The sequence below is a fragment of the Podarcis filfolensis genome, assembly GCF_964270895.1.
Source record: "Podarcis filfolensis genome assembly, chromosome: 2".
In the NCBI taxonomy this organism is placed as follows: Eukaryota; Metazoa; Chordata; class Lepidosauria; order Squamata; family Lacertidae; genus Podarcis; species Podarcis filfolensis.
The window spans coordinates 76,385,675-76,402,783 of NC_139605.1; the positions used below are offsets into that span (position 1 = coordinate 76,385,675).

The 17,109-nt window shown below is 39.3% G+C and overlaps 1 protein-coding gene across 2 annotated transcripts in view; it reads left to right on the forward strand.

The window, feature by feature from the left end:
- Positions 1–17,109, forward strand: part of SLIT3 (slit guidance ligand 3) — a 395,171-nt gene that overhangs the window by 279,036 nt on the left and 99,026 nt on the right. For both annotated transcript variants that reach the window (XM_083596748.1, XM_083596749.1), the window contains exons 14-16: positions 2,442–2,605; positions 15,389–15,539; positions 16,749–16,823. In XM_083596748.1, coding sequence (XP_083452874.1) covers positions 2,442–2,605; positions 15,389–15,539; positions 16,749–16,823 — 390 coding nt within the window. The remainder of the gene's footprint in view (positions 1–2,441; positions 2,606–15,388; positions 15,540–16,748; positions 16,824–17,109) is intronic.

A 17,109-nucleotide genomic window follows, 5' to 3' on the forward strand; every position in this document is an offset into this window, starting at 1 on the left:
CTTGGCCTTGTATTACATTCTGTTGGGAACAATTGTTCAATGGCTTTGCACAACTAGAATAATCAGTATCAGTCCCTACTAAAAATCTTTATATTTAAATTGTATTCCCACTTTTGCCCATTAAACATTACATATTATCCCTTTTTGGTGATTTAGTTGCTGTTAAAATATGGGAGGTCCCCCCCCCAAAAAATATATCAATTTGATCTATTTTTGTTTTCTTTCTTATAGTGAATGATGGTATCATGTTGTAAGGCTTAAGAGGAGTCAAAATTGTTTTATTTTTATTAGATAAGTTGTATATACAATTTTTGACAGTTTCTTGGATAGCCATTTATCACATATGTGAGAGAATTCTTTTATTTTGAATAAGCTAAGCTGCTTGGCACCATCAGAAACTTTTTTGGTTTCCTCACCAATTTAAACTCTTGAAATTAATGCAGTGCAAGTCTTCAGTGACCAAAGCTAGCCAGAGGCCTCTTTACAAAAAAATGATCAGGAAACCACTTGGACCTTCCTTAAAATGGAAGAAGAGTTTGGATTTGATATCCCGCTTTATCACTACCCGAAGGAGTCTCAAAGCGGCTAACATTCTCCTTTCCCTTCCTCCCCCACAACAAACTCTCTGTGAGGTGAGTGGGGCTGAGAGACTTCAAAGAAGTGTGACTAGCCCAAGGTCACCCAGCAGCTGCATGTGGAGGAGTGGAGATGCAAACCCAGTTCACCAGATTACGAGTCTTTTTTTTTTTTGCAAATAATTTTTTATTGGTATTTACACAAATAAACAAATAGATATATACAAAGTTCATTTAAATAACTTATACATATTATGTCCACCAAATCATACAAAAATAAACACCTTATTTTCGGCTCTGTCGAGCCTTGGACTTCCCTCCACCCCTATCGCTCTTAACCACTACACCACACTGGCTGCTTTGTGCAATGAGTCATTTATGTGTAGCAGCTTGCCACATTTATGTGTAGCAGCTTGCCACATTGACTCGTGACCTTTTTGCCCTTTGGAATCAGACATACCACACAATACAAGTTAATCCAGGTGAAGATCTGGAGCACATTAATAGGTTGTTTGTTGGATAAATGGCCTGTAAAACAGCACTGGGTTGTTTTTGTTTTTTTAATGCCTCTTTGATTCTTCCCTAAATCTCAATTCATTTATATCTTTTTATTTTACTGGTTTGCATATACAGTGGTACCTTGGGTTACATACGCTTCAGGTTACATACGCTTCAGGTTACAGTCTCCGCTAACCCAGAAATAGTACCTTGGGTTAAGTACTTTGCTTCAGGATGAGAACAGAAATCGTGCTCCGGCGGTGCGGCAGCAGTGGGAGACCCCATTAGCTAAAGTGGTGCTTCAGGTTAAGAACAGTTTCAGGTTAAGAATGGACCTCCGGAACGAATTAAGTACTTAACCTGAGGTACCACTGTAATAAAAAGATTCAAACATATTGAAAAATAGAAAAATAATCTAAAGTAAGGAAGATTAGTTAGTGTTGTCATACATAATTAGCTGAGGTGACTTTAACCTGTATCAAAACTGCCTAATCCAGGCTTCTTTAACCTCAGCCCTCCATATGTTTTTGGCCTACAACTCCCATGATCCCTAGCTATCAGGACCAGTGGTCAGGGATGATGGGAATTGTAGTCTCAAAACATCTGGAGGGCCGAAGTTGCGGAAGTCTGGCCTAACCCTTTGAGGAAATTTTATGGTGGGGCAGGGCCAGTCCCTTTCTTTTATTTTTATTCTTTGCTATTTGCTTATTAGAAATCGAATCCAAGTGGCACGACATGTTTTCCCACTTACTCAATTCAAGTTTCTAATAAATATTGACTTGTTATATTTTACCTACACTTTTGCTGTTATATTAGTTGGGTTCTAGTTTCAGGATCAATTTTGTTCAGGATCAATTTTTAATTGATGCTCAGGAGTAAATCTATTTTACATAAGGATTTAACAGCTCTGACCAGCACATTTACATTTTAAGTTCATTTGTAAACTGCTTACTGGCTAAAAATACACTAGTTTACAAACATGCAATTTGTTGTCTGCAATGCTTTAGTTTTGTGATAAGAATTATTTTAATCCTTGTATTTCTAAAAAGATGCATTCAACTGCAGGGTATTGTGGCATGAAAACAGTGCCTTTTGTAGACAGAAGGTCTGTGCCCTTTAAAAGCAAGCTTTGCTATATTAATTTTTGTTTCCTTCTTGAAAAGGCTCGCTGCAGACTTAATGGGCTAAAAAATAAGATGGTTCACAGAATTTCTTCCATTCAAGTGCAGCTCCATGTGGCTTCCGCCAGGCCTGGTGTATTGGAAGCTGATTCAATTACTCTATTCTTCAGTTTTATGTTTGTAAGAAACAATGATGGAGTACAATGTCACAGGTCACTTCTGGTTAAACATCCCATCCCTCTTGCAGGCATTTAGCTCAGAATCCATTTGTGTGCGACTGCCATTTGAAGTGGCTGGCTGATTACCTGCAGGATAATCCAATAGAAACCAGCGGCGCTCGATGCAGCAGCCCACGTCGCCTTGCCAACAAACGAATCAGCCAGATCAAGAGCAAGAAGTTCCGTTGCTCAGGTAATTCATTTATCCAGGCTGTACTGCACTTTCAGTTCAGAAATAAGCAGGTCCAGAGAGCCCACTAATCAAATCTGTAGGACAGTGTTTGCTATAATGGATATTATGTAGCATCTTTCTGAAATTAAATTTGGAGAATTGGATTAGTCCTCCAGAAAACCTATTTACCTTATGCATTAAAAGAGAGGCAACCCTTTAGCTTGCCTTGTGGTTTATATATTTATATAGGTACAAAGATAGGATGTAATTTTAAAAGAATGCAGGACTGTATACTGCCTGTAAAAGAGATAAGGTACAAGTGGCCGAATATGTCATATGACTTCTTTAAGAAATGAAAGAATTTAAATGTTTCATTCATAAGAAAAGATCTCACTAACTGAATAAAGGGTTTGTCATGAGGACTTATTTTGCCAGTCAATGAAAGGATGCTTTGTTTTAACTATTTTGACAAACCCCCTCAGGTGACTTTTCAGTAACAATGGTGCAGTCAGAGGTAGTAGATGTGGAGATAGTTGCAGAGGCCTCTTTTAAGTAAGTAAATAAATAAATTGGCTAGAAGTGCTCCTGGGCAGGAGTGGGGAGTGCCCAACATCTGAAGAATAAAATCAAAGAGATAATAATGATGAGATGATTGGGAGAGGAGAGTCTTTTTTAAAAAAATGTCTGGCAAGTTTTATGCTCTATGGATGAACTATAAAACAGTGGCTTAACATGAATGGAAGGAAGGAAGGAAGGAGGGAAGGAAGATGGATGCACCACACAGGTCTGTGCAACTTGTGCGACCTACTTGCCAAATTCAACCTACTGGCCATAAATGGCAGTTCACCAGAAGATCAGTAAAGCCTCTTTCTTTTTATCCTGCTTTTAAGACAATTATTGTCTCCCAAAGAGAGTCAAATAAACAAGAGAGTGAGAGGTCCCACCACCTGACTTACAAACTAAAACGATAAGACACACAAGGTAAGGGCAGTAGAGGGAAAAGGTTGGCTAGGGAGATCAGTTCTTCAAGGCCAGAATATAGTAGCGAACTACAAGAATTTATATCCAGTTTGGACCAGGCTGATCTTCCATCTCTGGTGTTCTTGCTTGAATAGTAGTCGGTGGATCTTGTTCTTTAGGACAGTGAATGGGGACAGAGGGTCCTTTCTATTTGCTTCTGTGATCACTGGACAGCTAGCAGCTGGAACTGAGTGTTTTTTTCCTCCCAGGAAGGGGGAAAACAGGCTCCCTGCAGCTGCTCCTTCTTTAGTGGATATATTTAGCCAGGTTGGTCTTCTTATTACCATGATGATTTGGCCAATGGCAGAGTATGTTGCCCTTCAGCTCCACTGGGCAACTCCCCAGGTTAGCTGTCCAGCTGGTCTTCATGTCAGGCCAGCTTGGTAGGTCTCAATTTATGCCATCTTAGGTTCACAAAATGTTAAAGGCAATAGCAGCATTCAGAACTGAGAATGGCAAAAAGCATCTCCACTAGTTGCCCATGAGAACTGTGCCACATTGGCATCATAATATAAACAACTAGGCAACCTGAATTAAAAATATGGTGTTTTAATAGTGTTTGATGTTCAAATGATGTCTCTTTGTGTTGCAAAATTGTGGCTGAATGGAAGGATGAAATATTCAGGAAGAAAAGCAACGGTTAACTCTTATGGAAGCCATACAATAAGTGTATGTCTATATGACAACCGCTTAGAGACTATTCTGATTGAGCAATATACAAATGGTTGTAATAAATAAAATAAATTATTAGTCGAGCTGGCCTTTAAGATTGCAAACATTCAAAAAACAATGTAATTGAAAGAAATATTAAGAATTTATTGTAATGTTTGATCATTTTAACACACCTCGTGTCTAGAGCTCTGCAGTTGATTCAGAGTATTACAGATTGGGATTTTTTCAAGTCTCAATCAATGATTACTGTTAGTCTGTGTTTCATCTTTTAGGCATGTGCAGAGGGCCGTTTTGTAATATTCTAGTTGCTCACATTGTAAGGATGGTATACAGCTAAGTTTTTCTCAGAGCAGACTGATTTAAATTAATGAACCCAACTTAGTGCTGTTCATTAATTCAGTGGGTCTACTCTGAGTAAACGTTAGTTGTCTACTTCCTCATGTTCTTTACACATAAATGATTTAAATGTGTAGCAGTGGTATAATATGCCACCTCTTTCAGAGCTTCAAGTATAGGTAGATTTTTATGCGGCAGAAAATCATTAACTAGACTGAGAAGAAAAATGGCTGTCATTGATGGAATATGTTGCAGTACCTTCACATAAAAATGAGTACTGCTACCTTTTCCTCCTGAAAAAAGGATTATGATGAATTGCACTTCTGACAACTAAGAGCAGATGGCAGAAGACACTAGTTTCTTTGTGAGGAAAGATGACATCTACCCTTCTTTTCCTCAATAAGCCTTCATTCATAAACTGCCCTTTGTCAATACAGTAAAAGTTATGGCATCTAAATCATATTTATGTAGAGAATATTAATTATATAAATAAGTTAGCGTTCTGCTTGCAAAACATTAAATCTACTTCAAGTTTTATGTATCCAATTAATTTTGCTGTTTTTCACCTTCCTTTTAGAGCTTCCTCTGCTCCCCCCCCCCCAAAAGGTGTTCCATAGGGTTGGGGAAAACAAAAGGAGGATAGTAGAGGGGGTTGGGGGAAGAAGCAGAAATTTGGGCAAATTTCCCCCCTTGCTCTTGCATTCACTGAAGTTTCTATTGAATCAAAGAATATTCCATTAATGGAAAGACAGTGCTTGATACAACCTTGTGGTATTTTGACCAAATGTCTTGTTGTAAAACCATATCTGTTCCACAAAAATTAATCAGTGTGTACTGATATTTAAAGAAACTGATTGTTAAAACAATACCAGTAAGAGTCAACATGGTGCAGGGGGTGGGCTTGGATATGGGTTCAAGTTCACCTCAGCACTGCATGCATTGGGAAGTTACAGTTAAGTTCAGTCAAATGAAGCAATAATTTATTAATTTATTTTCAATGGATTGGAATACATCATTCTTTTAATCGAAAGAAAAATGCATTTTGGATAATAACTAGTGAAATTGATTTTCATTGGTGGGAAGGAAAACTGCATACAATTGGAAACAAGTTTTACTCACATTCTATGTCTTTGTGTGCTTAGCTTTTGGTCAGCGGTTATGTAGGTGTAAACAATACATAAATTCAAAAACTTAAGTCATGTGATATGGCTTAATTATGGAGGTATGGAGTCAGTTGTGTCTGAAAATCATACTTGGGCCTAATTGCATGGAAGCTCTGGTCCATAGTTATACAGAGAATATTTGATGGGATCTTTAGAGAGGAGACAACGGTGCTTTGCATATCTGTAATAAGTGTTTTACAAGTCCTATTATGATGAAGACAGCAATGTTAAAAATTGTAGCCATACTAAGTCAATCCTATGCATACTTACCTTAAACTTAATGAAACTTAATTCTGAGTAGACATTCATAGGACTGCACTGTGAATTTTTCCTTTTGATAGACTTCTGCTTGGAATCTTCCATGTGTAGTTCTTGACAATTAAGACTCATTGAATTTGGTGTTTACTCTCTGTAAATTGGATATAGGATTGCAGCCTGCATTTGCAAGAAATTATAGTAAACAATATATATACAGTACTTCTAAAGTATATATAATCATCGTACATGATGAGAGCTGGCCATTGCAAGTTTAAACAGTGTATGGTGCATGTGAATGAAAACATATATGTGATGGTGTTTTTAGCATTGCTTTGAGAGGCAATTAATTTTTGAAGATACTTGTTTCATACAGGATATAGTGGAGAAATGTAGGTGATGGGATCTTTAGATTACTTGTTTTGATGGCTTTTTAATTTAAAGGGGATGTAGTAGTTTTGTCTCTCATCCTGAATTGAAGAAACTCAGATTATATTGTATGAAGAAAAGTTCTCATATTGCCTGATATATCGCGAAGCAAGGTTGATCTGCCTGTATTTGCAAATATTAGATTTAATCGAATGACTTTTAAATCCTCTGTGCTTGGACCATTATAAAAATTCAAAGGAGAATGTGGATGAGGACATTTTTCCCTAGCCACAGCCTTGCTATGTATTAAATATGAATTCTCAGAAAAGAGGGAATGCTGCCATTTTTGGTAACAGTCATAAAAGCAGTCTTCTCCCTCGGTTGCACCTGCCCAGTGGCAGCCAAGCATCAAGTGAGACATGCCAACTCTATTTCACCAGAGGCCCTCCTTCTCAGCAGGCTTGTTCGCTTGGCATCTTTTGATTAAGATAACTGCTATACAGATTTGTTTTCTAAAGGGAAATCAAAAGGAATCCAGCAGCAGATTGTACTTGCTCAATGGCAGTCCTGCGCCGCTTTAGAATTGGCAGGGCTCCTTGATTAGTGTGCAGCTCTATGGTGTGCACTGCCAATGGCATGAGAAATATTACTCCGCTCGGAGAAACGTCTCTTTTTGTTTTCTCTTGTAGGTTTCTTTTTGTCCACTCTTTCTGTCGCATTTGACTAGCAGTTGATTGATCTGTCCATGTTCTGCGGTTTCCCTGCTAATGAACGGATATTTAAAGGAAACAGAAAGTCACTAGAGCTTTGCCCTTTCCTGCAATAACAATAAGAGGTTTTTTTTCTCATTTGAAGCTCTGATAACCAAATGTGTTTTCCCAGTATCTGCAGCATTTGATTCTTGTTCTATTTAACTGATTTAATTAGCTGCTACAATGCCAGATAGTTGTCATACACACCACTAACACAACTAACAATGAAGGTAGGACAATGAGCCATCTGCCAACAGAAATCTCTCCCTGTCACATGCTGCCTCTCAGTAATTCAATCCAAATTGATGATAGCAGCATTGGTACAAATGTGGAAGACTGAGGCAACATAGGCACCAGCATATTTAGTGACACTTTTTGTAACCTCTATCATTACAGCATAATTATTTGTGTCAGAGCACGTTGTCCTCCATTTATCAGCAGCTGTCAAAAGCATTTGTAGAAGAAAGGTTGTCTTCATGGCCTTTTGGATCACGGCCTGAGTTCTCAACAACTGTTTTCATAGTGGTGACGACTGATTTCAAATATCATTGGCCATTGGTCCAAGGCGGTGTCAAGTGCATGTGCTGTTTTGTGCACCATGTCACTCCCCTCTCCCTTGGTATGCATTGAATGGTATTGGGCGGGCAGAAAAAATAGAAGCTAACAGCCCAACTTGCACTAAACTTGCTTCCTAGAGTAGACTATAACATAACACATTTTAAGCCGTGGTGTCTGGATTAACAGCAGTTCTAACAGTAGTGGTTGTCTGTTTTCCTACAGGTCTGTTCAAATGACAAAATTCTCATGATCGTAAAGAAAATTCAGCTAAACATGAATGCAACCTATCTTGAGCACAATTAAAGCATAAGTAATAAAATAAAAAATATCATGTAATATAAAATAATCTGATAAAATTAATAATAATTATAATAATGTAATAGAAACTGAAAAGCAAAAAGCAAATATAACATTCTGTTCTAGCTTCAGGTGTTGGTTTCCATTTTGATGCAGCATTTTCCCCATCCATAAGAGTCTTCAAATCTTAGGCCTATATATCTGCATTGCAATTTTTTATCCGTTTTATACCAGTATAATTGTAATGGCTTAACCCCAAAATTCTGATAGGTCTCTGCTATGGATTCCTACTTTGCTTACAGAACTTCAGTTACAGGGTTTCTCAGGAAGATGGAATGACTGTTCATCCCGGTCTCTGGTGTAGACGTGGCCTTGATCACACGGACTGTCTTCAGATCAGGAAATTTGTTTAATGATGTGGGAAGTAGGATGCTGGACTAGATAGGCCTTTGATTAGATGCAGTGGGGCTGCTGTTATGGGACTGAGCCCCATTGAACACTGTTGGGTTTACTTCCATGTAGGCGTACTTAGAATTGTGCTGTGAGGGTCCTTCTCTTAATTGTGGGCAGTTTCACATACATAATAAACTTCCTGCTTAACTATCAGTGGCATATATGAAAATGCTGTACCCTTGCTCTAACATTGGTGGAATTTTAAAGGAAACAAACACTATCCAAATAATTAGGAGTATCAAAATAATCATAAGAAAATAATACATTAGTCTTAAAAGAGGCTGATTGTTTCAGAAATTACTACTGTATTGGCTGGACGCTTTATTAAGAAGAGTAAGAGTATTACATTACTGCATTAAATCACTAGATACTGTGGTGTATATATGTTGTTCACAATTTGAGCATGCTCACTTTGTATGATCTGTTGAACATTCATTGAAGGCTGTCAGTTGCAGACCTTTAACTGGATTCCTACCATACACCTTCAGAAATTTCTGGTCGTTATTCTCATGCACTAACAATCTGTGCTATAGGGCGGGGGGGGGTTGCATTTGTAGCAATAAGTATTGACTTCTTGAACTTCAGCTCCTTTATGCATGGGAGAAATGGACAGCAGCTCACAATGAAATCTCCAGCTTGTGCTTCTCCATGCTGCTTCCTCTCAACGCTCCTCTCTCTTTGGCGGCTGCCTAACTCTGACTCTGACTTGATGGGATTTTCCTTTGTGCTTGATCTAACCATGTGGTAGAACAATACAAATTGAACATGGTTCTGTCAAGCACCATGGAAGGCTCCATGCTTTCCTGCAGCATGGCATGCTGGGATACTTCTGCTGTTTTCAGAACCGTCAAAAGGTGAGCTATTTTCTTGTTTTGACAGGAAAAGTGATTTTAAAAAGAATCATTATGGTTAAGAAAATTCCATAAAACTAGACGGCTTACTGCAGATCTCACAAACAAAATCCTCAAGTGGATAAAAGCAATCAGAGATCAACTTTACAAAAATCTTGCATGTGACTTTATTTATTCACTTATGAAAAATTCTAAACTGTGTCTTCAATCAAAACATGAACTCTAGGTATTATTCATAAAAATCCCAGATATAAATGCAATATTGAAATAAACAAATATCAAAACATTATGTATGGTATTCAGAGTAGACTCAATAAAATTTGTGAATATGACTGTTAGGTCCATTAATTTCAATAGGTCCAGTCTGAGTACAACTTAGTTGAATACCGCTCTGTAAAGTATGAGAAGTTATAACTGCAACAAGTTGCATTAATTCCTCTTTAAATGAACAAATTGAACATCTAATGCATTTATTACATTTATTACCTTTCAACTTCAGTGATTATTCCATGACTGGAGAAATTTTGTAAAAGATGTTAGCATTACATTGTTAGCTGAAGATGGTAAGCGAGGCACAGTATTTGGCTATGATCTGCCCTTTAGAGTAACACTGGGGATAGAGGTGTGGGTGTTTGGATGTCAAATGTAGCTATTTAAGAAAACATTGGTGTTGAACTAATCAGCATTCAATCATAGAATTGTAGAATTGCAAGGGATCTCGAGGGTCATCTAGTCCATTCTGCTTGAAAGTGTACTTGGTCACACAGTTGGTTCAAATCCTTTTCTTGGCCTTATTTAATGTCACAGAACCAACTTTTCCAAATATAGTGAAACTGAGTTTAAAAGTCAGTAAGTAGTGTCAAGATAGTTGGGAGAGACACTGCTGAAACCCCCAATTGCAATGCTTAGGGAGTGGTTGCTGAGATGTGTGGACCTTACAGCAATTGATAAGCTTACAAAGAGGATGTTTATAGGATAGTGTGGGTGCAGCAGCCTGAAAATATAGCTGACAAATGAACTTACTGCATATTGAATAACAGTTTGTCGTTACATAAGGTTTGAAATATGTTTATTCCAGCAAACTTGTATGTGTGTATGAATGGATTGTGACACGGGTGGCACTGTGGTCTAAACCACTGAGCCTAGGGCTTGCCAATCGGAAGGTTGGCAGTTCGAATCCCCGCAACAGGGTGAGCTCCTCTTCCTCAGTCCCAGCTACTGCTAACCTAGCAGTTCAAAAGCACGTCAAAGTGCAAGTAGATAAATAGGTACCACTCTGGCGGGAAGGTAAACGGAGTTTCCATGCACTGGTCTGGTTTCGCCAGAAGCAGCTTAGTCATGCTGGCCACATGACCTGGAAAAACTGTCTGCGAACAAACATCGGTCCCTCGGCCAGTAAAGCGAGATGAGCCCCACAACCCCAGAGTCATTCGCACCTGGACTTAACTGTCAGGGATCCTTTACCTTTACCTTTTTATGAATGGATTATGTATACGCAGCACATTCTATTTACTTTTTGTGATATGAAAACGAACAGCAAAAGTACATATGGCTGGAGTGAGTAGGTAGAATACTGGAAATACATAGTTAGAATCCTGATTCTCATATATGGACCTCCCTTCAATATATTTGCACATTCCATGCTGGCATCTTGGGTAATGTACCACTACAATGTGTATAGTATGTAACCACTTGACAAATGTCTGTCTGTGCTGGTGTTTTTTATTGTTGTTTGTACCCTTAGAACAGCCTTTCCCTATTGTCTGCTGAAGAATCCATCCGCATCTGTAATGGGACTGGTGCCTCTTTCAGAGGATTCTGGGGCAGATCACAGGGCACAGTGGCCTTCCCCATTTGCCTATATAAACTTGGAATGTGCCCTAAATTACACACAGCACTCCCCTTGCAACTGCATGTTATGGGAGAGATTTTGGTGGATGGAAAGCCCCCCCCCCCATTGTTGATCATCTTATTGAAGAATTTCTATTAAGTCTCCAAGGAAACTGAAAACCCCTTGTCTATGTAATCCTGCTAAGTAATGTACATTGTCCATTGCTCTGCTTTCCCTGATTTCTCATACATTTTGAAAGTATGGTAAAATGTTCCTGACCATTAGGCAGGATGATGGAGACAATCAACATATTGCAGACTAAGAGATCAATTTGGTCATCTGATTGCCATGTCTGGCTTTCCAAATAATTGCCACTTGGTAAATGGTCTTCTCACCTCCAGCTGAATCTTGAAGTTACCTTTTCACTCTGCTGTTGCCTTCCACTGAGAGTACTTCAGTAGGTTGCCTTATTTGCTTAACATGCATTTGAAAAGTAAGTGGATCAGACAGTTTTCTTGAGTTTGCTCCCATCCCCTCCCTAGCCACCAAGAAAAATGGAATAGTATGGGATTAGAAGGAATGGAGCTACATTTTTAGTAGATTTCAAAAATTGGTTTCAGAATTGTCTTTCAAATTAGCTGTTTTGACTAGCATAACAATTGAAACTATTACATGTGTAAATGGAAGTACCGGTAAAGTATTTAAAAGTGATTTCATGGACCAGGTCATTGAAAGCTTTTATTTGAATATTGAAGTTGCAAAAAAAAAAAAAAAAGGATTTTCATGCTACGCTGAAGTTTTCAAGGTAATATTATATTCTGAGCCTCCTCTGCAGGGCTCCCCAACCTTGATTTTTATGATTTGCACATAATGCTTAATGTTGTACCTCTTGAATTGCACCATATCCACTTTAAGCCTCATGGGAACCTGCTGATAAAGTAATGTATGTAGAGATGGACGGACACCTATAACTGGTAATGCAACCAGATGGCTGGCTTTCACATTAGTTTCTATAATGGGAATAACATGATAGAGCAGCCACCTGTCCAAGTGATCTCAAGGCTCAAGTTAAGTAGTAAATTTCCTCTCTTTGGCAGTTGATTGCTGCTGCCTTACAGGTTGATGGGTAGCCTGGAGTACTTGATGGTGGCATGTGGTGTTTATCACTTTACACTGCATGGCCTCTAGATAATCCATATTTAAAATTTTAATATACACATATATTTATACATAAGCAGTAACCTTTCTTTTTCCTTACTGTTGCTACATCACCTTTACTAAACAGGAGTGTGCCCTTGCCCTGTCCATAGCATCCCAAATCATTGGGCATAGGATCCAAAGATTCAGTGCTAATGGCCGAAGTATTACAATGACACACAATGTTTTGGAGTGGGGCACTGGGGGCTTGGAATCTGCTGGATCCTAAGACTTGCAGATCACCTGGGGTGGGCAAAAACCAGTGGAAAAACCCTCCCACCTTCTGCCCCATTGATAGGAGCCAATGGGATTTGGAATGCTATGGAGAGTATGCCACTCTGCGCCTCCCTGGCCCTCTCCCCTCCCTAGGCATCTCACAAAATACCAAAAACATAAAAATAACTCATAATGTAATTTCAAACCATAAAACCAAAATCCATAAAACATTTAAGATCCAGGCATTCAGTGGATGAAGAAGTATTCAGTGCAAAGCTGAATGGTTTACATGCTTCAGTGTGTGATTGTTTGCATGCCTGTTTTCAGGGAATAAGCTATATATAAGGGGGTGGGGTGCAGGGTCTGTTTCTTAGCTGAAAATACAGCTTTCTCTTTCCCCTGCCTAATCTCACTTTGCTCCATTGTTTGAAGCACTTTTGAACCAACTCAGTTCTGAAAGTGAGACAGGTTGGGAGTATTTGGGGGCAGGGGCTGCATGAAGCAGCACAGCACGGCAGAGGAGGATTTCGTTTCCCTCACCCATACTCAGCTTTTCATGTAAAAAAACAGCAGCCTCCATCTGCTGCTTTATACATAAATGGGGAAGACACATAAATAAATACATGTGACTTCCCCTGTCACATCTAGTTTGGCTCCAAGGCATGCATACTAAAAGTGAGAGAAAAGGAGAGGGAATTGTTTCGTTTCATTTTACATACCCAGCGTTCGTGATGGTGGTGTTATGTTACAAGAGGTAATGTGTAGCCCATTTTCCTTTCTGTATCATAGTCTCATATTTGGTGTAATATTTATTAGTTTTCCCTGTAGCAGCACTTATTAGGTGTTATGTGATTTAAAGAAAACAAAGTATTTCTGAAGTAAGTAGGAAGGAAACTATTCCACTCCTATATATAAAAACTAAAGAAATTGAGTTAATTGGCTGAGGCAATTCAGTGCATCCCTGACTTAGCTGTGATTCGAACCCAGTTCTCACCTTCATTTTCAGCAAAAACATTACACTGATTAACCCAGCACATATGAATGGGTGCCTCAGAAGCCTTGTGCATGTGAAGATGATCCTTGATCAGATCTTTAAATCCTGTCCTACGTGTTTGATTTTAGCCTGATGGTGCAAAATTTAGGCTATAAACAAAATATTTAGATGTCATAATTTTGCTGGATACAGTAGAGATGAAAGATGTTGAGAAATAATGCAAGTGGGACTTGCAAAAAAATGTTGCAGTGTCTCTTGTCCACTAAATACACTGATCCTGTTCAGGGTTCTAGCCAGTTAGTCATGCCCTTCTCAAGATTGCCAGAAGGTAGCTGTAAGAAGCTCAAGCAGGTAAATCTGTGTGTTTCCCCCTTCCCTTCTGGCTTCAGAAAACTTGTTTATGTGGAGCTTTCTGTGTGGCAATTTTTGAAGATGTGTATATTTTATGTACAGCTCTGTTCTGTTGCCATTGCAGGTGCTAGTGATGTTCTCCAACTGGATCGTTAAAGCTAAAATTAATCCAAGTCTCTGTACACAGATGCCAGCTTAGATTCAGGTTTTTACTGAGGACCATTTCAAACTCTTCTCGCAGTTTCGTTGAACAATCCCTTCCAGGGACTCTGACTTGGGCCCCAGGTTATAGGTGCCCAATGGCACTTGTGATGTTGTGACATCATGGTGTCACATTGCATCGGTGGCGCAGCAGCTCTTCTAAGGCCTTGTAGCTTCTCAGAGATTACGTACAAGATGTCACAAGACCTCTGAACACAACTTCCTCTTTCTACCGGAAATTGCGTTCAGAGGCTTGGCAGGGCCTGGGACGTCAGTTCTCAGGCCTTGCAAGACCTTTGATGTGACTTCCAGTTTCTACCGGAAGTTGCATTGGAGCCCTGCGTTGTGGGTGGCCTGGCACCCAGGGCCCCCTTGATCTGGCACCCATTATCCCTTCCAATCCTTTCCCTCCCCAAAATTATTCTTATGGAAAGTTATCATTTTCAGATAAATGAATTTGACACTGGGAAATCACTGTTCCGATTGCAACTGGCTTATAGAGTCCTGGAAAAGTTAAGAATGATTAGGTTTGTTGGGATGGTTGGACATCACAAATTATTTCAGAGAAATATTTAGTTGTTTCCATAATTAACTATGAAGTGAGTGGGCAAATATTGCATGATTGGATCTGTGCTGCCAACTCTTTGATTGCATATCCATTAATATTTTGGCTGCCATAAGCACAAGGATCACATTTAAACCTCCAAGTAATATTTCAAAAAAGAAAATAAAAGCTGAAAAGATTGATTTGCTGAGACTAAATAAAAAGGCATTTCATTAAAACAAGTCAAAGGGGGTTTGAGTTGTAGTACAATATCAGGCTGAAGTAGGCAATTCTTCCTAAATATACACAGTACCAATCATGGTTAAAGTAGAAACGTTTGCAAGTCTCGTTACTTTCAACTGCAGTGTTGTCTCTTAAAATATTTATCCTTGCAAAGCAAACTAGTTGGTTTTAAACATATATGCTGTTTCTAAGTGGATTGAATGCCTTATAGTTCTGTCAGTATTTGTTCTAACATGCTATTTGGTATAGCATGATGGATATTAATACCACAACAAATACTTTCCAAATGGTGAAAAGACACTGGAATAGTCCTCTGAGAGACAAGGTGGTCCCTGATTTCTGGAACTACATTGGAGTGAATTATGCAAAACATTTTGAGCATAGTCTGGACTGATTCTTATGGACTTCCCTAAGTAAAGGGAAATTCTCTCTTCTCCAACTCTTACTTCTGACAGTTATTTTATAACTAGCTATTTACCTGGAAATACTTCTGTTTTGCAGGTTCAGAAGACTACAGGAGTAAGTTCAGTGGGGAGTGCTTCATGGACCTTGTCTGTCCTGAAAAGTGCCGCTGCGAGGGAACAATTGTAGACTGTTCTAATCAAAAGCTCACTCGACTTCCCAGTCACCTTCCAGAATATACCACAGACCTGTAAGTCTGGCACTTTTGTCAAAAAAATATATAATGCTCAATTATGAAAATATTTCAGTTGTTCCTTCCTGCTTTGCTAGCCGAGCTTATACATTTTCAGAGTTATCAAACTATAATGTGTGGATCTTGTAATGCAATTGCCATATTGTGGCCTGATATTTAGTGGTACTACCTTGGAGGAAATACAGCTTTATATATTAGAACAGGCATAGGCAAACTCAGCCCTCCAGATGTTTTGGGACTACAACTCCCATCATCCCTGACCACTGGTCCTGTTAGCTAGGGATGATGGGAATTGTAGTCCCAGAACATCTGGAGGGCCGAGTTTGCCTATGCCTGCATTAGAACATTTAATGTGTATCAAATACGGCAGTTTATGTTTAAATTAAGTTAAACGTAAGTTAAATTAAGTTTAAAGTGCTCAAATACACACTTTATCATGCTTTTGCATTTTTATTTATTTTTGTTATATTTATTTATACAAACTTAATGCACACCATGGGATGTGGATGGCACTGTGGGTTAAACCACAGAGCCCAGGACTTGCCGATCAGAAGGTCGGCAGTTCAAATCCCCGCGACAGGGTGAGCTCCTGTTGCTCGATCCCTGCTCCTGCCAACCTAGCAGTTCAAAAGCACGTCAAAGTGCAAGTAGATAAATAGGTACCGCTCCGGCGGGAAGGTAAGCGGCGTTTCCGTGTGCTGCTCTGGTTCGCCAGAAGCGGCTTAGTCATGCTGGCCACATGACTCGGAAGCTGTACGTCAGCTCCCTCGGCCAATAAAGCGAGATGAGTGCCACAATCCCAGAGTCGTTCGTGACTGGACCTAATGGTCAGGGGTCCCTTTACCTTTACCCTACTACACACCATAATTTTCAAAGGCTGTGAAAATGCAGTTTACGGTAGCATTTATATTCTGCCTTTCCTCCAAGAAGGTCAAGGCAGTTTATATGTCCCTTCTACACCATTTTATTCTCACAATAACCCTGTAAAGTAACATATACTGAGAGAGAGGATAGAGTTAAGGTTATCCTATGAGCTATGTGGGATTTTGCATCTGGACCTCCCCGGCACTAGTTGAGCATCTTAACCACTACCCCACACTGACGATAGCTCTTTGCAGTTAATATACATGTGACAAATTTACATAACATGTAGGTTCATCTGAGGCCTAATGTGTTTTATATGCTTTTATTGTTGTTTTTCATAAGGCGTTTACATGATAATGACATTTCTGTACTGGAAGCTACTGGAATATTCAAGAAACTCCCAAGCCTAAGGAAGATGTAAGTTAATCACTTTTTTATTTTTAATACCAATGTGTTAATACATACAATGATTTAGGCAGGAAGCCTTAGCACATTTACTAGGGAGTAAGCCCAGTTGAGCCCAGTGTGCTTTGGTAAGCATACGGGATGCAGGTAGCACTGTGGTGTAAACCGCCAAGCTTTGGGCTTGCCGATTGGAAGGTCAGCAGTTCGAATCCCTGTGACGGGGTGAGCTCCCGTTGCTCGGTCCCAGCTCCTGCCAACCTAGCAGTTCGAAAGCACGTCAAAGTGCAAGTAGATCAAT